The sequence below is a fragment of the Callithrix jacchus genome, chromosome 1 (genome assembly GCF_049354715.1).
Source record: "Callithrix jacchus isolate 240 chromosome 1, calJac240_pri, whole genome shotgun sequence".
Taxonomy (NCBI): domain Eukaryota; kingdom Metazoa; phylum Chordata; class Mammalia; order Primates; family Cebidae; genus Callithrix; species Callithrix jacchus.
The window spans coordinates 208609654-208631956 of NC_133502.1; the positions used below are offsets into that span (position 1 = coordinate 208609654).

General features: G+C 56.8%; 3 protein-coding genes across 9 annotated transcripts in view; 1 reads left to right on the forward strand and 2 right to left on the reverse strand.

The window, feature by feature from the left end:
* Positions 1 to 122, reverse strand: part of LGALS2 (galectin 2) — a 28355-nt gene extending 28233 nt beyond the window's left edge. The window contains exon 1 of the mRNA XM_078340239.1: positions 1 to 122. The gene's annotated coding sequence lies outside the window, so the exon portion shown is untranslated.
* The window catches only part of GGA1 (golgi associated, gamma adaptin ear containing, ARF binding protein 1), a 23647-nt gene continuing 1370 nt past the window's right edge, over positions 27 to 22303 (forward strand). The window contains exons 1-15 of one of the 4 annotated variants that reach the window (XM_035272238.3): positions 27 to 464; positions 4688 to 4772; positions 6839 to 7113; positions 8675 to 8773; positions 10176 to 10299; positions 10749 to 10849; positions 11813 to 11893; positions 13763 to 13903; positions 13980 to 14061; positions 15335 to 15442; positions 16171 to 16323; positions 19610 to 19674; positions 20116 to 20288; positions 21060 to 21256; positions 22102 to 22271. In XM_035272238.3, the coding sequence (XP_035128129.2) occupies positions 8690 to 8773; positions 10176 to 10299; positions 10749 to 10849; positions 11813 to 11893; positions 13763 to 13903; positions 13980 to 14061; positions 15335 to 15442; positions 16171 to 16323; positions 19610 to 19674; positions 20116 to 20288; positions 21060 to 21256; positions 22102 to 22271 (1479 nt within the window). In that variant the 5' untranslated portion in view covers positions 27 to 464; positions 4688 to 4772; positions 6839 to 7113; positions 8675 to 8689. Of the gene's footprint in view, positions 465 to 520; positions 803 to 4687; positions 4773 to 6838; positions 7114 to 8674; positions 8774 to 10175; positions 10300 to 10748; positions 10850 to 11812; positions 11894 to 13762; positions 13904 to 13979; positions 14062 to 15334; positions 15443 to 16170; positions 16324 to 19609; positions 19675 to 20115; positions 20289 to 21059; positions 21257 to 22101; positions 22272 to 22303 lie in introns of those variants that run through there. The other 3 variants (XM_035272227.3, XM_035272249.3, XM_054241231.2) reach the window with 3 other exon arrangements.
* The window catches only part of LOC128929020 (uncharacterized), a 13025-nt gene continuing 7353 nt past the window's right edge, over positions 16632 to 22303 (reverse strand). The window contains exons 3-4 of one of the 4 annotated variants that reach the window (XM_078340212.1): positions 19831 to 19929; positions 16632 to 19383 (exon numbers count right to left, since the gene is read on the reverse strand). In XM_078340212.1, the coding sequence (XP_078196338.1) occupies positions 19242 to 19383; positions 19831 to 19929 (241 nt within the window). In that variant the 3' untranslated portion in view covers positions 16632 to 19241. Of the gene's footprint in view, positions 19384 to 19806; positions 19930 to 22303 lie in introns of all 4 variants that reach the window. The other 3 variants (XM_078340216.1, XM_078340221.1, XM_078340229.1) reach the window with 3 other exon arrangements.

A 22303-nucleotide genomic window follows, 5' to 3' on the forward strand; every position in this document is an offset into this window, starting at 1 on the left:
CCGCTCAGGGCTCCGGAAGTGACTTCAGAGCCCTTCAGCAACATGGCCGCAAAGCTTTCTTCCGGAGGCGGTCACAGACATCTCCGTGACGCAGAACGAGTTAGACCGTCCCTTGGGGTTTCCATGGTGCTGCCCTTAGCCTCCAGTCTCTCCGCTTCCTCTGCCGCCTGAGCGCCGAGAACGGGAAGGCAGGCGGCCGGTCCCAGCCACAACAGAGACGCCGCTTGAGGGAGGGGTTAGGCAAGTAGGTGACGCTCTAGGCGAGCTCGTAGACCTCTCTATGGTGCCGAGCGCGCCCGTGCGCCGCTCCCGCGCGTCGGGGCCGACGTTGCCGCTTTAATCGGCGGAGGGCGGTGCCCAGGAGGTCCCGCGAGAGCTGCAGGAGGCGGGGGGCGGTGCCGAAGCTGGGGGCCCGTGGCGGATGGAGCCCGCGATGGAGCCGGAGACTCTGGAGGCGCGAATCAGTGAGTGTCCGGGAGGGGCGCGGGCCGGACCGGAACCGGAACCGGGGGCACGAGGCGGTCCCCTTCCCGGCAGGGGCGGGGTACGGGGCGCCCCCTCCTCACGCCCCGCCCCCGGCCCGGGAGGGGCGGTGTCCTGAGTTGGCCCCTCAGACCCCGTAGCTATGGAGGACCCCTGCTGTTGCGCGGCCCCGCGGTGGGAGCTGGCGCCGCCCACCCATCCGGTCCCTGGGCCACGACCCCTGGGAGGGGGGGTGAGCTGCGTTGGGAACCCCTGGGATGGAGAGAGCGGCCTCCAACCCCCCAGGCTCACGTTGCTGCACGGAGTAGCGGCCCCCCCGGTAGCATCTCATACCCGGGAGGGAGGGACCCTGCCATTCTCAGGCCCGGAATCCTCCACTCTCTGGCCCTGCATGGCGTACCTGGTGCCCACAACTACTCACATCTAATCATTACCCGGTCCAGGAAGGAAGGACCCACTGCCCCATATGACTCTTCCCGCCGCCCGCTCCTGGTCTCTGGCCACACAGTAGAAACCCCCACACCCCGCAGGCTTGGGAAGATCTGGTCTTACACCCTGTCACTACCCTCAGCCTCGACCTTCAGCCTCCAAGATGCCTTCCCAGCTCTTACTGAACTTCCTTCAGAGGCCTCTGCATCCCTTTTTTCTTATTTCTTCTCAGACACAGCTTCCTGTTGCTTAGGCTTCCTAGCCCCAAACCCTCCACCTGAGCTCATTAACCCACAGCCCTGATGATCCTCCACTCTCACAGCCGTGCTCCTGGACTCTGCCCCTGAAAACTGTGGCTGGCTTCTCCCTGGTCTAGTGAAGGCTCTTCCCAAGGTTTTAACTGCTTTTAGAGCCCCGTCGTTGCCAGGGCCTCAGGGAAGCCTCTTGGACCCGGGCACACCAGCAGCATGGTTTGGGGTCATGGCTGGCCCCTTTTAAGCCAGGCTTGAGCAGAGTTGAACCATGAGGTTGGCCCCAGAACCACATCATCTCCAGGGCTGTTTCAGAATCGTTCTGGCCAGCAGAGGGGAAGCGGGTGGAAAAGGGGCACTCAGCAGCCCTGGACTGTTGTGAACGCCTCAAGTGTCCACCTGGGTCTCAGCAGCAACTGGGGCTGACTGATCTCAGACACAGGACTTGAGCTGTGGGTCATAAAAATTCTCAGGTTTAGCAACAGGGGCGGTTTTCTGAGAGTCCAGAGACTGTAAAAGCAGGCAGAAGTTAGGGATACCTGGGTTTGGCTGGGCCCTGATACATTGGGACTGGGATTTTCTCCTTTCCTTCCCCTTTGTGTCCTTGCAGAATTGTAAGATCTCTCTTCCTTTGTGGAGGGTGGAGGTGAAGGGTAGCTTTTTTTTTTTTTTTTCTTTTGAGACACTGTTTTGCTCTTGTCCTCCAGTCTGGAGTGCAATGGCATGATCTCGGCTCACTGCAGCCTCCACCTCCCAGGTTCAAGTGATCCTCCTGCCTCAGCCTCCTGAGTAGCTGGGGTTACAGGCATGCACCACCACACCCGGCTAATTTTTGTATTTTTATTAGAGACGGGGTTTCACCATGTTGGCCAGGCTGATCCGAAACTCCTGACCTCAGGTGATCTGCCCACATTGGCCTCCCAAAGTGCTGAGTTTACAGGTGTCCGGGCTGTTGAGGTAACTGCTGTTATTGCCAGTACTGTGGAGTGACAGGGTGGAGTCTTACCCTGTTGTGAAACACCTCCCTCCCTCTCTCAGTGTTCTCCCCAACTGCCTGCTAGAAAGGGTACCCCCCCGGGTAGAATTAAGAGGGCTGAGGGTCAGGGGCCAAGGGCTAAGGGTCAGGGGCCAAGGACCAAGGAGGTCAGTCAGATCTCCTTGGACCTGGAAGCCCTGGCTTTAAGCCAGATGCAGGGGGAGAAACATGAAGTCTCATGATGCCTGCCCTTCCTTTTCACTGGCGTCTGACCCAGGAGTGGTCCAGAATCAGCTGCTCTGACCTCACTCTGACTCACATGTCTTTGACACTTGAAGGGACTTCCTGTTTTAGGGTCTTCCAGCTGGATGTCATTGAATGGGCAGTGATTCCAACATTAGGCTGGTGTTCCCCAGGCTTTGTTTTGGGACTCAGAGGCAGAGTGGGCAGTTACCCTTACCCCTGGGGTGGGTAGGGTCATATTCATGGTATCCCAGGGGGTCAACAGGGGCTTCATTTCTCTGAGGGACTGGAGAGTCTTGGGGGCTCCTGTAACAGAGATCTAGGCCCAGAGAGAACATTTGTCCTTCTGATCTCAACTCAGCATTACCTCTGGGAGCCCTCCCACAGAGCAGCTCCCCAGGGCTCTGAGAGCCTTCCCAGAGAGCAGCCCCCCATCCCGAGGCTTTCTGCATTTATCCCTGCTCTGCTTTGCTCTGTAACATTTCAAAACAGCCTGCAGTACGCTGGGTTTGTTAATCTGAATGTTCATTGTTTCTCTTGCTGGGCAGTGAGCTTCAGGAGGGCAGGGACTTTGTTCACTGCTGGAGCCCCAGCACCCAGAATACTTAAATTTGAGTTGGATGAATGGCTGCCAGCCACTGGAATTCCAGGGCCTTGGGCCCCCTGCCGTAACGTATGGCCCAGAGTAGGTACCACAGGCTGGGTCAGTCCCCAGTCTCCTGTCCACAGATCCTTCTCTGTTCTACTGCCTGGGCTGGGTCCCTCCACACCCTCAGCTCGGTGCTCAGGCTTGGGCAGAACTGGCTGGGAAGAGGCCAGCTGTGGAGAAATGAAGGTCGGGCTCTGGCTGCCCCCATGGCCTTCCCATGCAAAAACTATTTTGTCATCCAAAATCTACATTTCGGTTGGACGCAGTTGCTCATACCTGTATTCCCAGCACTGTGGGAGGCTGAGGTGGGCAGATCATTTGAGGTCAGGAGTTTGTGACCAGCCTGGCCAACATGGTGAAACCCCATCTCTACTAAAATTTTTTTAAAAATTAGCCAGGCCTGGTGGTGGATGCCTATAATCCCAGATACTCGGGAGGCTGAGGCAGGAGAATCAATCGCATGAGCCTGGGAGATGGAGGTTGTAGTGAGCTGAGATCTTGTCACTGCCCTCCATGCATTTCCATCCTGGGTGACAGAGCAAGACTTTGTCTCAAAAAAAAAAAAATTCCATATTTCACTTCAACTTTACAAGTTGGGGAAATGGAGGTTCAGGGAAGCATGTAACCTAGATTGTTGTTTAACCAGTATTGGGGGCTAAAGGGGTAACTGCCTGGTCATGTTTACCACCCACTTCTTGTATATCTGTCTTCCCTCTTTTTTTTGCCACTGCCCATTTCTGGATTCAGACTTCCCCAGAACCTCAACCCTGCCTGCCTGCAGCTGACTGCTCATGCATTCATTCATTTGCTGAGGGGAGACAGGTTTGGACATGAGTGGCTGGGGTTCAGTGTCGCAGCCAGCTGGGGGACACAGAAGAGAGAACTGACCCAGCACTGCTACCCTGGGCAGGAGGAAAGGATTAGGGAAAGGGACACTGAGCCACTTCCAAGGGGATGAGGGCTTTTTGAACCTGGCCGGAGGTAAAACTCACGGTCCTTACTGAGGCCCCTCATGCTCTGCCTCGTACGGTTACCCGCATCTTTCCTGGCCATGCAGCCATGAGTGGGGTCAGAGGTGGGCCAGCTCCAGCTTGGGTGAGTCATCCTGGTCCCTGCTTGTGTGTTGCCTCTTCCAGGCAGCCTCCCTAGCCCCAAACTGAACTGAATCCCCTCCTCCCGGTTTCCACAGCTCCTTAGCGTCCCTCTGTCACGCTTTATTGAGAACCAGCTTCCCGTGGCCCACTTCCCAGCTACGCAGTTCCTTGAGGGCAGGACCATGATGTTTTCTCCCTTACTTCTGCATCTCCTTTGAGCATAAATTCCAATTCCGTGAGAATCGTGGGGACACTGTACTCAGCCAAATCAGAGGAGGTGGGGCTGGCATGAGGGGTCCAGCCGCAGGGTGGGAGGAGTGGAGAGGAAGGGAAGGACCCTGACCACAGTCTCTAAATTCTTTGGAGAGCAGCTGTGCTCATCTGTTCGTTTACACCCACGCTCAGGTCTTGAGGCTGTCGGGGCACGAAGGCAAGGGGAGAGCTTTCCCACGTGCTCAGTCCCACTCCTCTCCCACTCCTGACCACACCTTTGCCAGAGTCAGGAGTGGAAGGGCGGGGATCCCACTGCTGGGCCACAGTGACCTCTGCTCTCCTTTTCTAGACAGAGCCACAAACCCCCTGAACAAGGAGCTCGACTGGGCCAGCATCAACGGCTTCTGTGAGCAGCTCAATGAGGACTTTGAGGGGTAGGTGGCCGGCCCCACTTGTTTGCACCTGCTGTGCATTCTCCAGACCCCAGTCTCGGGTACAGTGTGGCCTGGGTGGATGGAGACCCAGTTTTCATTCTTAACATAGTCACAAAGTGATGAGGATTGGGGACTTGGTACCGAATGCTGCTTGTGTGTCACTCTGTGGCGTGGTGAGCCTTGCTGGATTCATTTAACAGGTAAAGAAATCAAGGCTCAGAGGACTCAGATCTGCCCCCACATCTCACAGAGAGAAAATGCTAGTCCTGAGCTTGGTAAAACCCAGGCCTGCCAGACCTGAAGCCAGTGCTTTATGGGGAGGGACCACCCAGAGGGAGAACCGCATGTCCCCCAACCGGGAGGAGGCCAAGGCCCTTTGTTCAAGGAAGAACCAGAACTACCTGTGTTAGAATCACCTAGAATGTTGGCTGGGCACAGTGGCTCATGCCTGTAATCCCAGCACTTTGGGAGGTTGAGGCGGGCAGATTACCAGACGTCAGGAGTTTGAGACCAGCCTGGCCAATATGGTGACACCCTGTCTCTACTAAATGCAAAAATTAGCTGGGCATGGGCTCACGCCTGTAATCCCAGCACTTTGGGAGGCCGAGGAGGGCAGATCATGAGGTCAGGAGATGGAGACCATCCTGGCTAACACAGTGAAACCATGTCTCTCCTACAAATAGAAAAAATAAGCGGGGCGTGGTGACACTCACCTGTAGTTACAGATACCCGGGAGGCTGAGGCAGGAAAATCACTTGAACCCGGAAGACAGAGGTTGCAGTGAGCTGAGATCGCGCCACTGCACTCCATCCTTGGCGACAGAGCTAGACTCCATCTCAGAAAAGGAAAAAAAAAAAATTAGCTGGGTATGATGGCATGTGCCTATAGTCCCAGCTACTCGAGAGGCTGAGACAGGAGAATTCCTTGAACCCGAGAAGCAGAGATTGCAGTGAGCCGTAATTTGGGCCGCTGCCTTGCAGCCTGGGAAACAGAGTGAGACTCCATCAAAACAAAACAAAGAATCACCTAGAATGCTTGTCAGAAATGTACATTCTGTTTTGGTTTTTGTTTTTTGAGACGCAGTCTCACTGTGTCGCCCAGGCTGGAGTACATTGGCACAATCTCGGCTCACTGCAACCTCCGCCTCCCAGGTTCAGCAATTCTCCTGCCTCAGCCTCCCAAGTAGCTGGGACTACAGGCGCTCGCCACCATGCCCGGCTAATTTTTGTCTTTTCAGTAGAGGCATGGTTTTACCGTGTTGGCCAGGCTGGTCTTGAATTCCTGACCTCAGGCGATCCACCAGCCATGGCCTCCCAAAGTGCTGAGATTACAGGTGTGAGCCACTGCACCCAGCCAGGAGTGGACATTCTTAGTGGGCTCCCCAGGTGACACTAAAGTTTGGGAACCACAGACAGTGGTGCGTGTGCTTCGGAGTCATGCTGCTTGGGTGCGGGTCCCATCCACTCTCTTAGCTGAGTAACCTTAGTGGTTGCTCTGAGCCTCAGTTCCTTCCCAGTTGAAGGAACTTCCCATGGTGAGCGGGAATGATGGTGCTGCCTGCCTTATGCAGCTGTGGCAGGAAAGTGCACAGGCGGCTCCTCACACATGACCAGTGTTCAGCACGTGTGAGCTGTTACCGTCACTGGTGACGGGCCTTTTACGGTTCGGATATCACCATCTCCACCATGAAGCTGCTCTGATTTGCCACAGCAGAGCATCCTTTGCCACCCTGAGTTCCAGGGAACTGTGTCTGCCCGTCTCTCGTGGCATATTGAAGCTGTCTCTTTGGCAAGCCCAGCCAAGGATGTGACACATCAGAGTTCGTAGTCAAGCCAGCCCAGGGGCTGAGCTTACACCTTTTGAAGGTCCCCGCCTGCACTCACTGCCTGGCCCTGCCCTGCCACGCCACAATCCCAGGCCACATCTGATTTGAGAGGGAGCTGGGCCTTTGCATATGCCCACAGAAGCCTTGGAGGGCTGTAGTCCTGGGGGCTGGGATGGTGGCCCTCCCCTAGGGTGACCGGGACCCCATGGTGACTCTGACTCCGTGTTGTTCTCCCACCCAGGCCTCCGCTCGCCACCCGGCTGTTGGCCCACAAGATCCAGTCCCCACAGGAGTGGGAGGCAATCCAGGCCCTAACAGTAAGAAGGGGAGAGGCTGCTATCCGTCCCCTGCCATGTGATGACAGCGAGGGAGGCCAAGACTGAGGTTCTTGGCATCCATAAGGCTCTTCAGAGCCCAAGGGAGCTGTGCTAAGATGGCCCAGGACGGAGGTCCAGACCTGCCCTAAGGGTCCCACCACAGCCAGCGGGCTGGCCTCCCACCCCAGCATCCATACATGTAGGCCTCTTGCTGAGGGAAGGCCCCTAGGGTCATCCTGGTCCGGGGCGGGGGGGGTCCTTGCCCCAGCTGCACATTGGCTGCGAGCAGGAAGCATGTTCAACACACTGAATCGGGGCCCTGCCCAGACCTGCCGAGGCCACCCTCCTGGAGTACCGCATCCAGGATCTGCATGTTTGTAGAGCTGAGAGGCGGTGCCTGGGCTCCGCCTGAGGCTTTGCATCTGTTCAAAGCAGAGGAGAAGGGTGTACTGTCTCTGGCCCCAGCATGGGCCACATACAAACTCACCATAGAGCAAAGCTGGTTTTAAGTAGTGGCAGAGAAACAGTTTCTGTTTTAATATGTAGGTATTTAGCTGGGTGCAGTGGCTCATGCCTGTAATTTCAGCACTTTGGGAGACTGAGGCCGGAGGCTCACTTGAGGCAAGGAGTCCAAGGCTGCGTGAGCTGTGACTGTGCCGCTGCACCCCAGCCCAGACAGCAGCACGAGGCCTGTCTTCAAATCGCCATCATCATCGTTATTATTAGATGTTTTATTAGATGGAGTCTTCGCTCTGTCACCCAGACTGGAGTGCAGTAGCACGATCTTGGCTCATTGCAACCTGCAACCTCCACCTCTTGGGTTCAAGCCATTCTCGTGCCTCAGCCTCCCAAGTAGCTGGGATTACAGGCGCCTGCCTCCATGCCCAGCTAATTTTTGTATTTTTAGTAGAGACACAGTTTCACCATGTTGGCCAGGCTGGTCTCGAACTCCTGACCTCAGATGATCCACCCGCCTCAGCCTCCCAAAGTACTGGGATTACAGGCATGAGCCACTGCACCTGGCCTATTATTTATATATTTGTTTTAACTTTTTTTTTTCCGAGGATAATGAGTCCTGTGATTTCATAGATACAGCTTAGGGTAAGGCCAAGGTAGATGTTGTCTATTTATGTTTTCTTTTCTTTTTTTTTTTTTGAGACAGAGTCTCTCTCTGTCGCCTAGGCTGGATTGCAGTAGTGTGATCTTGGCTCACTGCAGCCTCCACCTCCTGGGTTCAAGCAATTCTCCTGCCTCAGCCTCCCAAGTAGCTGGGACTACAGGCGAGCACCACCATGCCTGGCTAATTTTTTTTTTTTTTTTTTTGTATTTTTAGTAGAGACGGGGTTTCACCATGTTAGCTAGGATGGTCTCGATCTCCTGACCTCATGATCCACTGCGATTACAGGTGGGAGCCACCATGCCTGGCCTATATGTTTTGTTTTGTTTTTTAAAAAAAAGGAAACACAGTAAGAAAATAAAGTGCAGCTGGTACTCAGATGCGGGGCCTAAGCTATAGAGGGGTCTAGAGCATTGCTACAGGTTGGGCATTGCTGTGCACTGTAGGGCCTGACCCTGTCCCCCAGGGAGTGAAGACCAGTCCCAGAGGCGTCTATGACTCAGAATCTTCCATCCTCACAGGCCATTCTCTGTCTTCTAAATGTCCACCATGGGCTTCTGGGCCCTGGCCAAAGTGTGGGAGGGAGGCCGCCACCTCTGATGCTTCCTGGGTGTCCCCTCCCATCCCCCCCCCCCCCGCACAGGTGCTGGAAACCTGCATGAAGAGCTGCGGCAAGCGGTTCCACGATGAAGTGGGCAAGTTCCGCTTTCTCAATGAGCTCATCAAGGTCGTGTCTCCCAAGGTTGGTGCTCTCAGCCCAAGCTCAGACCTGCCTTGTTGGACGTGGGGAGAGGAAAGAGGACCTTGAGGGCGTGGAGTGATTGCCGCTTTCTATGAGCCTCCTGCTGGGGTGCCACCTCAGCCCCCGACTAGAACTCGGACCCAGCACAAACACAACTCCCTTCTCAACTCCCTCCCCTCATACCCATTTTGGCCAGCCTGGGGTCTCAGGGAGGAGTGTTTTCAGGCTGGCCAGGGGCAGGGCAGCTGTGGAACTGGCTGGTGCTTAGGGAAAAATGATTCCAGGGGATACATGCAGCTGACAGATGGCTGGATGTGTCAGTGATCCCTGGCCTGAGATCATTCGCTGTGGACCTGACCGCAGCACCCTACCAGGTCTCTGGCAGGTTTCCCTTTTCCCACCACACAAGAGCAGCCTCTTTGGGCCTTGGCATCCAAGGCCACAGACCCAAGTGGTAGAGCCTGCTGGCTCCAGATAGGCCATCCCCAGCTCTGGTCTTCAGCCCAGGGAGTCTTTCTATAGACCGTGGACATTTTTTATTTTTTTTTGGAGACAGAGTCTTGCTCTGTCACCCAGGCTGGAGTGCAATGGCATAATGTCTGCTCACTGCAACCTCCGCCTTCTGGGATCAAGCAATTCTCCTGCCTCAGCCTCCTGAGTAGCTGGGATTACAGGCATGTACCACCACACCTGGCTAATTTTTTGTATTTTTGGTAGAGACGGGGTTTTACCATGTTGGCCAGGCTGGTTTCGAGCTCCTGACCTCAGGTGATCCGCCCGCCTCGGCCTCCCAGAGTGCTGGGATTAAGTGCAGCCTCCCAAAGGCGTCAGCCACGGCACCCAGCCAACCGTGATTTCTTAAGCTCTTTGAGCGTCAGCCCCACCCCCTTAGCCCTTCCTTGCCCCACCCCCTTAGCCCTTCCTTGCCCAGACCCATCCTTTAACCAGAGCTACTGAATGACCCAGATGGCCTCCCATTCTCCTCCCAAGAGGGGACTCTGGTGTGAGAGCCACTTTTCCCAGCTCAGTTTGCTGCTAGGAGATGGGGAGTGAGCCCAGGGCCTCCCAGTCCCACACTTGTCCCTCCCTGGGCAGCCTGTAGCCCTCTGGCTCCTCCTTCTTGGGATGTCAAAGCTAAGTCCCTAGAGTTGACTGCAAGCAGGCCTGTCCCTCATGTCAGTTCTGCATCCTCGCCGGAGTGCCACCTAACAAGTGGGGAAACAGACACTGAAGGCTGACACAGCTAAGTGGCAAGGGTGGTAGGTGAACTCAATCTATCCCAGGCAGCTTGGGTGGGGTGGTGAGTACCCTATAGGCCAGAGGGCTTCCCAGGGAGTCCTGGGGAGGCAGTAAGGTGTGGACAGGGCTTGAGGCTGAAGTGAGTGGTGCTGTGTCCCTGAAGTATCTGGGCTCTCGGACATCAGAGAAGGTGAAGAACAAGATCTTGGAGCTCCTCTACAGCTGGACAGTGGGCCTGCCCGAGGAGGCGAAAATCGCAGAGGCTTACCAGATGCTAAAGAAGCAGGGTGAGTCAGGCACATAGAAGGTGGGGGTGACCGGGGCCTGCCCCCTCTCCCCCACCATGAGCTGGGGCTCCAACAGCTTCGGGGGCTTCTGAGCCAGCAAGGTCATGGGTCTGTCCTTTATCTCCTTTAACCAGAACATAGAGCTAGCGGGGCCTTCTGTGCTCTGCCTGAGGCTAGCTTAGGTGGAAAGAAGGTGGGTTCAAATCAAGCTTACCCTCAAAGAGTGGTTTCCAGGGAGTGGCCTCAAAATATATGTCCCCCAAACCATCTCCCCCAGGCAAGTTGATGCAGTCAGGAGCAGGCCCAGGCCACCCAGAGTCCAGAGCCAGCATGCTGGTGAAAGACTGACCTTCCTTTTCTGTCCTACCCTTGCCTGCCCCCATCCCATGTCACCTCCTACTCCTGGCCCGGGACATATTGACAGCCTTTCTGACACTCATCTCATCCAGGGATTGTGAAGTCTGACCCCAAGCTTCCAGATGACACCACTTTTCCCCTTCCTCCTCCACGGCCCAAGAATGTGATCTTTGAAGATGAGGAGAAATCCAAGGTAAGACTCCAGGGAGGCACAGATGGGGACTCTGAGCCCGGGTGCGGGTCCGAGGGTCCTGACCCTTGGCTGCCCTGGCCTCAGCCTTTGGAACAGTGGCACACACTGAGCCCAGGTACCATTGTGGGGGATGGGTGCTGTTTACTAGGTACTTAATATGTGCTGAGTATGTCCCATACAGCACCCCCACACACAGGAGTGCGTCTGGTGTCCCTGGAGTTGGTTTGAGGGCATTTCATAGGTTTATCAGGAGTTTACATATCTCTATGTATTTTGACCTTTTCAATAAGAATTTTAGTGATTTTTTTGTTAAAGTTAATAAAACTTGTGGGTGAAAAATTAAACAGCATAGGAGGAGGTAAGATTAAAGTAAAGAGGTTAAAGTAAAAAGCTCCCCAGCCCCAGCCCCGGATGGCCCCAGCCCCAGCCCCAGCCCCGGCCCCAGCCCCAGCCCCAGCCCCGGCCCCGGCCCCGGATGGCCCCAGCCCCGGATGGCCCCAGCCCCAGCCCCAGCCCCGGCCCCGGATGGCCCCAGCCCCAGCCCCAGCCCCGGCCCCGGCCCCGGCCCCGGATGGCCCCAGCCCCAGCCCCGGATGGCCCCAGCCCCAGCCCCGGATGGCCCCAGCCCCAGCCCCAGCCCCAGCCCCGGCCCCGGCCCCGGCCCCGGCCCCGGATGGCCCCTACTGTTAAGGTTCTCGTTCTCAGAAAACTGTGGGGCTATGCGAGGTGCCACTTGTCGATGACCTATGTCTGCCTCATACTGTGGTGTGCCCATTATGTGCAGCGTCTCCGCTGGCCTATGGCCACCCTCCCAGGTGTCAGTAAATTCTCACCATTTCACAGAGGGCTTAAGGAACTTACTCAGGTCTCACAGGCAGGAAGTGGGGAGCCATAATGCGACTCTAGCCTTCTGACCCCTGGCCCACGTGCTGCTCTCACGGTCACACCCCTCTGTCTCTGCAGATGCTAGCCCGCCTGCTGAAGAGCTCCCACCCCGAAGACCTCCGTGCAGCCAATAAGCTCATCAAAGAGATGGTGCAGGAGGTAGCGACCGAGCCCACAGTACGGGGAGGAGGCAGGATGGGGGTGTTGAGCGGGGCCCCCGAGATGGGGCTGTGTGTGTCAGCACATGCAGGGAGCCCCAAAGTGACCCAGGGCTGTCACAGCAGAGAAGCTGACTGATGCTGGGGACCAGTGTGTGCAGGGAAGAACTCCTGGCAGCCTGGGTGACTTGCTCTGGATGGGCCTTTGGGAGGCTGGCTACCTCTTCCTCAAAAGTTAGAAATGAATTAGGCCTCAGTATATGTTTAAAAATATATAAATAACATAATTGTGTATATGTGTATGTATATGAGGAGGTTTTTTTGAGACCCTGAGACAGGGACTTAGTCGCTTGCCCAGGCAGGAGTATAGTGACATGATCGTGCAGCCTCGACCTCTCAAGCAGTCTTTCCACCTCAGCCTCCCAGGCAGCTGGCACTCAATATGTGAGCGATCACACCTATCTAATTGGTTTTGGTTTGTTTGTTTTTTCTTTTTTTGAGGTGGAGTTCTGTTCTTGTTGCCAAGGCTGGAGTGCAATAGTGCAATCTCAGCTCACTGCAACCTCTGCCTCCTGGATTTAAGCAATTCTCCTGCCTCAGCCTCCTGAGTAGCTGGGATTACAGGCATGTGCCACCATGCCCAGCTAATTTTGTAGTTTTAGTAGAGATGAGGTTTCTCCATGTTGGTCAGGCTGGTCTTGAACTCCCAACCTCAGCCTCCCAGACTGCTGGGATTACAGGTGTGAGCTTTTGTGTTTTTTGTGGAGAAGGGGTTTTGCCATGTTGCTCAGGCTGGTCTGAAACTCCTGGGCTCAGGCGATCTGCCTACCTCATCCTCCCAAAGTGCTGGAATTGCAGGCATGAGCCACTGCCTGGCCAGATGTTTAATTTTAAAGTAAATATGCATATGTTTTGTGGGTGCCTGCTGAAACTTTTTTTTTTTTTTAATTGAGACAGGGTCTCATTCTGGAGTGCAGTGGCATGATCGTGGCTTATTGCAACCTCGACCTCCTGGGCTTAAGTGATCCTCCCCCTTCAGCCTCCTGAGTAGCTGGGACCAAAGGCACATGCTACAACGCCCTGCTAATTTTATTTTTTGTAGAGACGGGGTCTCCCTTTGTTGCCCAGGCTGGTCTTGAACCCCTGAACTTAATGACCCTTCCACCTCGGCCTCCCAAAGTGCTAAAAAAAAAAGTTTCAAAGCTGGATGTGGTAGCTCATGCCTGTAATCCCAGCACTTTGGAGGCCAAAGTGGGAGGACTGCATGAGGCCACCTTTTACTCTGCAAGGGAGGGGCACGCACAGTAAGTGGAGGAGCAGGGGAAAGTGGGGCTGCTCCTAAGAGCAGCCTTTAAAGGTACAGTCTCCCTCATCTGCCAGGCACCAATGGACACTGGAAGGGTCTTCATGCTCATTTCTAGGCTGCACCTAGTGACCACAGAGGTCCCCTTTCACTATAAAATACAAAAACCTCCTTTGAAAGGGCAAACACAAGGAGGGCGAGTCACTGAGAACCACAGTGGAGGTCTAGGGCCCTGGGCCTTCAGAAGCACCTGGTGAGGGGGCTGGAAACCCAGGTTCCTGGGCCATCCCTGGAGATCCTGATGAGCCTGTGCAGACACCTGGGAAGTGGGGGCTTCTTGGGCCAGCATGCCCTTCCTGGGCATGAGGGGCTCCTTGGGCCAGCATGCCGTTCCTGGGCATGAGGGGCTCCTGGCAGGGCTTGCTGAAGCCCCACCAAGAGTCTCAACCCACAGTCAGCCAGCCATCACCTGGATCCCAGCACACACCCTCGAGTGGCGGGGGCAGTGCCTCGTCCAGGCCGAGCAGGGCACAGGTTCTCAGGGGCCCTTGGCTGATGTGTCCCCAGGACCAGAAGCGGATGGAGAAGATCTCGAAGCGGGTGAATGCCATTGAGGAGGTGAACAACAATGTGAAACTGCTCACAGAGATGGTGATGAGCCACAGCCAGGGCGGTGCAGCAGCCGGTAGCAGCGAGGACCTCATGAAGGTGCGCCCGCCTTCCCCACTCCCTGCCCACTCCACAGTCCACTTGGGCCCTGACCCGCCCGCCCTGTTGCCCTCAGGAACTGTACCAGCGCTGTGAGCGGATGCGGCCCACGCTCTTCCGACTGGCCAGCGACACAGAGGACAATGATGAGGCCTTAGGTGAGCCGGTGGCAGATGCTGCGGTCAGGTCCCCTACTCTCCCTCCACCTCCTACCCCCACCTACCCCAGGCCCTGCTGACTAGCTGCAGTTGGAAGGAGCTACCACCAGGGGGCCCTCTTCTCCAGCACCGACCTTGGGTTTCTCCATTCTGAGGATACAGAGCAGGGGCCGCCCGCTCTGAGGGGCATATGGACCAGCCCCCTTTATGGCATCTCATTTACTGCCAGCAGCTGCACAGGCGGCAGAACCGTCCCCTTTCACAACTGGGGCTAAGCAGAACAGTGGCAGAGTCAGGGAGACGGAGGGCCATCTGTCCCGGACCTTCCTCCCTGGTGAGGGAAAATGGAAGCTAAGAGTGCATCCCACAGCCTGGGCAGTTCCAGACCTGAGCCTGAAGGCTTATGCCAAGGCCACATACCAGGTTCTTTTCCTTGATCTCTGCCCACATGTCAGTCTGGGCCACTTGGGCCGCGGTCTGGGTACCCTCCACTCCCTTGTTAAGCAGGAGCTCCACCCACAAGGCTTGCTGCTCAGATTGCCCCACGCCCTGGCACCTAGAGAAGCAGTGTTGCCAAGGGCCTGATTGGTACCAGGCACTGTTCTAGGCCCTCAGGGATCTGGCAGTGATCAAAGTTGGCAGAAGGCTGGGAGCAGTGGTTCACACCTGTAATCCCAGCACTTTGGAAGGCAGGGGTGGGAGGATTGCTTTAGACCAGGAGTTCAAGACCAGCCTGGGCAACATAGTGAGACTTTGTCTCTGTTACAGATATATTTATATTTAAAAAAAAAAAAAAAGTTGGCAGAAACTTCCTCATGGTAGTTTAGTGCGAGGAGGCAGACGGTAACCAGGTCCATGATCACAGTTTGTCACGGTGGTAAGCAGCATGGAGGAAGATAAGCAGGGACGGGATGCGGTAGCACAGGAGGGGTTAGCACAGGCCTCCTGAGGTGACCCTTCTGTGAAGACCTGAAGGCAGTAAGGGATGACGCCAGGCAGAGAACAGAGCTGGAGCAGAGGCCTGGAGGCAGGAGCGAGCCCAGCGTATTCAGAGACAGCCAGGCAGTATGGCAGGGAGTGAATGAGGGGCGGGTGGGAGGTGAAACCAGGGAGGTAGCGGAAGATCAGAGTCTCAGCAGAGATGGCATGTTCCCCTGCCCCGTCCCTTCCCCTCACACACAGGCTGTGATGGATGGATGTGGGGTGCTCGTCTCCTGCCACCCAGAGGCCCCACAGTCCTTCAGCCTGGCCTCTCCCCTACTGCCTGTTCTAGCTGAGATCCTGCAGGCCAATGACAACCTCACTCAAGTGATCAACCTGTATAAGCAGCTGGTACGGGGCGAGGAGGTCAATGGTGACGCCACAGCCGGCTCCATCCCTGGTGAGGACGTGGCAGAAGAGCTGGGAGGGGACCCATCAGGCTGGAGGGGCACAGAGAGTGCAGGGTGGTGTGCTGGTCTCCGAGCTGCTGGACTGACTGCCAGGGTGACCCTGGCCCCTTAAGATGGGGAAGGCCCCAGGGAAAGAGCTTGGGGTGAAGTCTGTGCCAGGCACGCAGCTGTGGGGAAGCAGTCTGGATGTGGGAGAGCGGGGGAGCCCAGGGTTTGGTGAGGACAGGCGGTAGAAGGGGTAGAAGGAAGGCTTTCTTTCACTCGACAAATCTGGCACCTGTTGTATAGTGCTGGGCAACAGCCCCGAGGCTGAAAGTGGGAGGGGTTAGGGCAGTACACATTACAGACCCAGTTCTCATAAGGATAAGATGGCAGCCTTGGGGGCCACAGAAGGAGTTAGAATTGGTTCTGTTTGGGAAAAGTGGGGATGGAGGCGCTGCACGCAAGCAGCCAAGTTTCAGCAGGGCCTAGGATGAAGGATGGGTAGCAATTTGCCCAGGAGAGCTCAGAAGGAAGTACATTCTGGACAGAAGTACCAGCATATGCCAAAGACAGGTCCTGTTGAGCAGCTTCCAGGCAGGGGCTGGGTGGCCAAGGACGGGGAAGCAGGAGGCCAGCAGTAAAGCATGAGGGTTGGGTGTTGCTCCCCACAACGCTGTGGACTCCAAGAGACACATGTACACCCAGGACTTAACCAGCCTCTTCTTTCCCACCCCAGGGAGTACCTCGGCCCTGCTGGATCTCTCAGGTCTGGATCTCCCGCCTGCGGGCACCACTTACCCAGCCATGCCCACCCGCCCTGGCGAGCAGGCCAGCCCCGAGCAGCCCAGTGCCTCAGTTTCCCTGCTTGATGACGAGCTCATGTCTCTGGGTGAGGAAGGGGCCAGGCCTGGAGGAGGGTGGGCTCAGCAGCAAGTGGGGCATGATCCCAGGACCCACTAGCAGCTGGCGGAACACCAGCACCACGTACCGCAGGCTTGAATCCTGTGGGCCACGTGGATGGGCGTTAGGCCCATTTCACAATGGAGGCTCGCGGAAGGTAGGGAGCTTGTGCAAGGCCACACGGCCAGAGGGTGAGGCTGGCAGCCTCTAAGCCAGCATTCAGGCTCTGGCAGCCAGGGGGAAGCCTGAGGATTTCCCTGCAACAGGTGAGAGCTTACAGTTAGGAACTTCCTGGGCAAAAGTTCAGCAGTTTCTTTATCCACCAAGAAGAGAGAGAGGGCTCTGGGCTCCACAGCACCCAGAGGCTCCAGAGAAGCTGAAGCCCGGGCACAAGGGACACGGTGATCCAAGCTGGTCCAGGGGCAGGCCTGCTGTTACTCCTGGCAGGCTTAGGCTCCAGAGCCCAGCAGGGATCAGGCTCACCCCGGGGAAGAAGCAAAGTGGTTCCAGCTGACTTCAGGGCAGCAGCCCCCTCCGAGAGCTGAGCTGCAGAAGAGCCGCCTCCTCACAGCCGCTGAAGGGATGAAGAGCAGAGATGTTAGGCCCGATCGCCTGATCAACGGACTCCTCAGGGATGTATTGGAAGCCAAGATTCAGACTGTGGTCTCCTGAGCCAGTTCTGAAGCAAAAACCAGGCCTGAAGGCCTTGAAGAAGCAACAGGAGCCCAGGCCACCCTGGGCAGGGTCTGCCTGGGTTCCAGGAGGGCTTCCTTAGGTGCAGTGCCCACTGCTGCACTCTGTCCTGTTTTAGACGACCCTCACAGTCCCCACAGGCAGGTGCCATGAATAGCCCCACTGCACGATGAGGAGGTGGCAGTGTAGAAAGGCGCGGTGGCTCACGCCTGTCATCCCAGCACTTGTGGGAGGCCGAGGCAGGCAGATCACCTGAGGTCAGGAGTTTGAGACCAGCCTGGCCAACGTGGTGAAACCCTGTCTCTACTAAAAATACAAAAATTAGCTGGGCATGGTGATGCATGCCTGTAGTCCCAGTTACTGGGGAGGCAGAGGTTGCAGTGAGCCGAGATCACGCCATTGCACTCCAGCCTGGGTGACAGAGCAAGACTCCATCTCAAAAGAAAAAGACTGTGTGACTTGTGCAGAAAAGGCTCCAGGACGTGAGCTAGGCTCTGATCCTGAAGCCACACTCTGAGCGACTCTGCTGCTCTGACTCATTGTCCATAAGCAAATAAAGGAAAATGACCTGGGGTGTGGAGGGAGAGCTGAGGGAAGGAGGCCTCGTTGTGAGCCCCGTTGTGAAGCCACCAGCCAGTACCCTCCCTGAAGCCACTTAAACAAGCCCCACGCAGCCTCCCCTCTTCATTCAGAGCCAAGGGTAACCTCAGGGAGACCTTTACCCCATTCTACAGAGGTAAAGGATGGTGAACGAGCGCTTATACAAGGTTTACCTTCCCCTGTGGAGCCAGCCCTGGGCGGCAGCTACCTGAGCTGCAGTTGGTGAGTAGGGAAGTACTGCAGGACCACCAGACCCCCCGCAAGCAGCTGCGGTGCCACCGCCACAGGAGAAGCGAGGTGCGCGCTGCGCTTCCTGTCCCCAAGTCGCATCGGCAGAGCCCTGAGCCACCAGCTTCCTTCTGGTTTCCTCTCAGAGGCAAAGTGTGGGGGCGCAGGAGCCAGAAGTGCCAGGGCAGCCTGCAGCCTGTGCCTGGGGAGTAGAGCAGGCCCTGGGGCTACAGAGGGGGCTGGTTCTCACTGCTCTCCGTGGCAGGGGTGGGACAGGGTTTCTGTCTGTCAAAGAGGGTGTTCAGGCAGCCTCGACCTCTCCCGTCTCAAGCGATCCTCCCACCTCAGGCTCCTGAGTAGTTGGGACTACAGGTGTGTGCCACCACACCTGGTTAATTTGTTTCTTAAAGACACCGGGTTTCCCCCGTGTTGGCCGGGTTGATATTGAACTCCTGGCCTCAAGTGATATGGCCGCCTCGGCCTCCTAAAATGCTGGGATGACAGGCTTGAACCACTGCGCCCACCTCTCTTTGGTTTTGAGATGGGGTCTCACCATATTGCTCAGGCTGATCTCAAACTTCTGTCCTTGACTAATCCTCCCATCTCAGCCTCCCGAGTAGATGGGACCACAGGCACTGGCTAATGTTGCCCGGGCTTATTCAGCCTCCCACACAGCTGGGATTACAGACATTAGCCACTGCACCTGGCTGCTGTCTCCATTTTGCAGATGAGGCTGTCACCTCCGCTCCCCCCGACCCCGCCAGGATCACACAGCCAAGTGTCAAAGTTGTGTTCAGATGCTGGCAGTCAGGCCATGCTCAGTCCAAGTCCAGACTCTGCCACTTTCCAGCTGTGTGACCCTGGGCAGGTCATTTAACGCCTCTGAGTCCATTTTCTTATCCTAAAAGAGGGCTGAGAACCTCGCCCTTCCCTTTGAAGGTTTGAGGATTAATCAGACAACCTTCAAAGCATCTACAGGGCCTGACACATCCAGGGCATCATCAGTACACTTGATCTCCGGCCTCTAAGAGGCAGAGCTAGAAGAGATCCAGCTGCCCCAGCCTCCTGGTACTCTTGCCTTTGCCTGTCAGGTAGCGCTTCAGTTTGGACCTCACTTTTTCAGGATTTGCTAGAAACGAGATCACTTATCTTCTCTAGGTCAGATCTGGGGTGAACTTGGCTGACAGTATTCCAGGGCAGGCAGAGGTCAGGCTGGCTGGTGACCTGCTGCCTCCTTCCCATCCGCAGCTAGTTCCAGGGCCATCCACAGGATCCCCCAGCCCTCTGTGGTACCAGTCAGCCTCACTGGCACATGCCAAGGCTGACAGGACCTTCAGCATTGCCCCCAGTCAAGCCCTGTTCTTGTACTCATGGGGACACTGTGGCTCAGCCAGCATGGTGTCTAGCCCGGCAGGTGTCCCTCGAGTGGGCAGTTAGCTTCAGGCGGGCACAGAGCTGCTCTCTGCTGCCAGCCAGTGAGTGAAGATGAAAGTCCTGTTGTCTGTGTGCACAGTAGCTGCAGAATGGCCTGGTTGGGAAGAGGGAAAACGTGCGGGGTCAGCACCAGGGGCTGCCGGGATCTTGGTTTCCAGTTCTGCTCTGCTGCTGGTTGCTTCTGAAAGCGTGGGTTTCTCCCTCCGTGCAGAGCCTCAGAAAGGGGGCAGGGAGCCCCACATCAGCACACATGCCCCTTGGCGCTCTGGCCTCTGCAGGGTCAGCCCAGTTCCTTCACCTCTCTTCTGCTTTCCCCTCAGGCCTCAGTGACCCCACACCCGCTTCAGGCTCAAGCCTGGATGGTACGGCATGGAACAGCTTCCAGGTAGGAGGGGACCACAAACTAGCCTGGCCTCTTGAAGACCCAGAGTCAGGGCAGCTGAGACAGGCGGCCTGGGGAAACTGAAAGCATGAGCAGGCTCTGCCAGGGGGTGGCCCAGGGCCTAGAGACACCCACCCAGGGAAGAGGGCCTCTCCTCACTTCCAGCTGTGTCTTCTCCAAGTCTCAGCCTCAGGACTGCAGCCCAGCCTTTGGGATTGAGATGGGTGATCCCTCTTTTCTGGAGGGTGACAGAGGTCCCTGGAAAGTAGAACCCCCAGCTAGATCCAGCCACCCTGCATCATGGACATGGGTGGTCTGGGGTCCCCGCCTCTGTGGCTGCTTTCCCAGATGTCATCTGCAAGGAGGACACTGAGCCTCAGGGCAGGTTCAGGTGGCGCCGACACCTCTAGACAGCCCCGCCCACCTGCATCCTTTGCCCCACAGTCGTCGGATGCCACGGAGCCCCCAGCCCCTGCTCTGGCCCAGGCCCCCAGCATGGAAAGCCGACTCCCAGCACAGACATCCCTGCTGGCAAGCAGCGGTCTGGATGACCTAGACCTCCTGGGGAAGACCCTCCTGCAGCAATCTCTGCCCCCGGAGTCCCAGCAAGTGCGGTGGTGAGGGCCCACCATGGCTGGCATGGGGTGGGGAGCACTCCCTGTTGCCACAAACCAGCAGCTTCTCCTGGGCTTGTCCAGGCCCAGCAGGGAGAGGCTCATTGCTGGCTTGTTTAGAAGCAGCGGATTCCAAGCACTACACCTGTCTCTGGAAACACAGCAGTGCCCAAGGCAGCCCAGTGCCCCTCTCACAGAGCACAGTTTATGAGACAGAGAGACCTGGGCCCACTGACCTGGCCTCCCCCAGGCACTCCTAGCTCCTTAGAGCAAGGCCAAAGGCCCAGAGGGCCAGCGAGCAGGCAGGGTGCAGGGTAAAGGGAGAACAAGAGCTGCTCCTTCTAAAGGTGAGAAGACCCAAGGCCAGAGAGACAGCCGTGCGTCAGGACAGAGCCTGGAAGCCCAGCTTTTCCTGTGTCACTATCTCTTGATCACCAAAGAATCACTTTTTCTTTTTTTGAGAGGGAGTCTCTCACCCAGGCTGGAGTGCAGTGGTGTGATCTCGGCTCACTGCAACCTCCATCTCCCACACTCAAGCAATCCTTCTACTTCAGCCTCCTGAGTAGCTGGGGCCACAGGTGTGCACTACCACACCCAGCTATTGTTTTTAAATTTTTTTATAGAGACGGGGTTTCGCCATGTTGCCCAGGCTGGTCTCAACCTCCTGAGCACAAGCGATCCGCCCACCTCAGCCTCCTCAAGTGTTGGGATGACAGGCGTGAGCCACCAGGCCTGGCCAAGAATCACTTCTTAATGCACTGTCCCCCAATTAAGGGAGAAGCAGCAGCCAGCCCCCCGGCTCACACTCCGGGACCTGCAGAATAAGAGCGCCAGCTGCAGCTCCCCCAGCTCCAGTGCCACCAGCCTTCTCCACACCGTGTCCCCGGAGCGCCCTGGGCCTCCACAGCAGCCCATACCAACTGAGCTCTCACTGGCCAGCATCACTGTGCCCCTGGAGTCCATCAAGCCCAGTGAGTAGGGCTGGGGCAGGGGCAGGCGCAGGCTGGGCTGGGTCAGCTCGCTGCCTTGGGAGCTCTGAGGAAGCTGGTGGGAAGGTGGGACCTCCCCTGGCTCTGCCACTGGCCAATCAGTGGGGATCTCTGAGCAAGGCCCTCCCCTCCCCAGGAGTTACTCCTTATCTGCCCCAGAGCAATCACAAGACTGCTGTATAAACTCCAGGCTTACACAAGCAAGACGACCTCTTAGGGAGTGTACCCTGGGCCTCTTCCTCCCCAGGAAGGCAGGGCCCAGAACACAAAGAGGTTTGGAGTTTCTCCCAAATTACAGAATAAAGATCCAGATCCAAGGCTGGGCTTGGAGCCTTGGATCCAAGCAGTAGGGAGCAGTAGGGAGACCATGGCCCAGCCCTGGGCCAGAGCAGACACATGAAGTCGGGTGGTCCTCTCAGCATTGCCCTCTGTGAGTTCCCTGTGACCAAAGATACCACCCCGACTGTCCCCCAATAGTGGGTAGAGCTGTACCTCTCACCTGAGCTCAGAGAAGGCGAGTGACGGGGTGAGCTTCACCCTCACCCAGAGTCCCTCGCCCCAGCAGTCCAGGAAGCAGCCACACGGCACCAGGGGAACTTGGGCTGCGACTCAGCTCTGGGGTGGGTGTCCTGCCTCCACTGTCAGACTGGGGGTTCATCTGCCCTCTCTGGGCACCACTCTGCACTGCCACCCAGGGTCCAGGTAAAGCCCTGAGGGAGGCCTTTGCTTTTGGCAGTGCGGCAGCCAGAGCCTGAGGCGAGCTGGGTGTGGGCTGCGGGGCTGCGCTCCAGCTAGCTGTCCCATTGCCCTCCCACCTTCTCCCACAGGCAGCATCCTGCCTGTGACTGTATATGACCAGCACGGCTTCCGAGTCCTCTTCCACTTTGCCCGCGACCCACTGCCAGGGCGCTCCGACGTGCTGGTGGTGGTGGTTTCCATGCTGAGCACCGCACCCCAACCCATCCGAAACATTGTGTTCCAGTCAGCTGTCCCCAAGGTGACAAGCCAGGCAGACAGGGCATGCCTCCC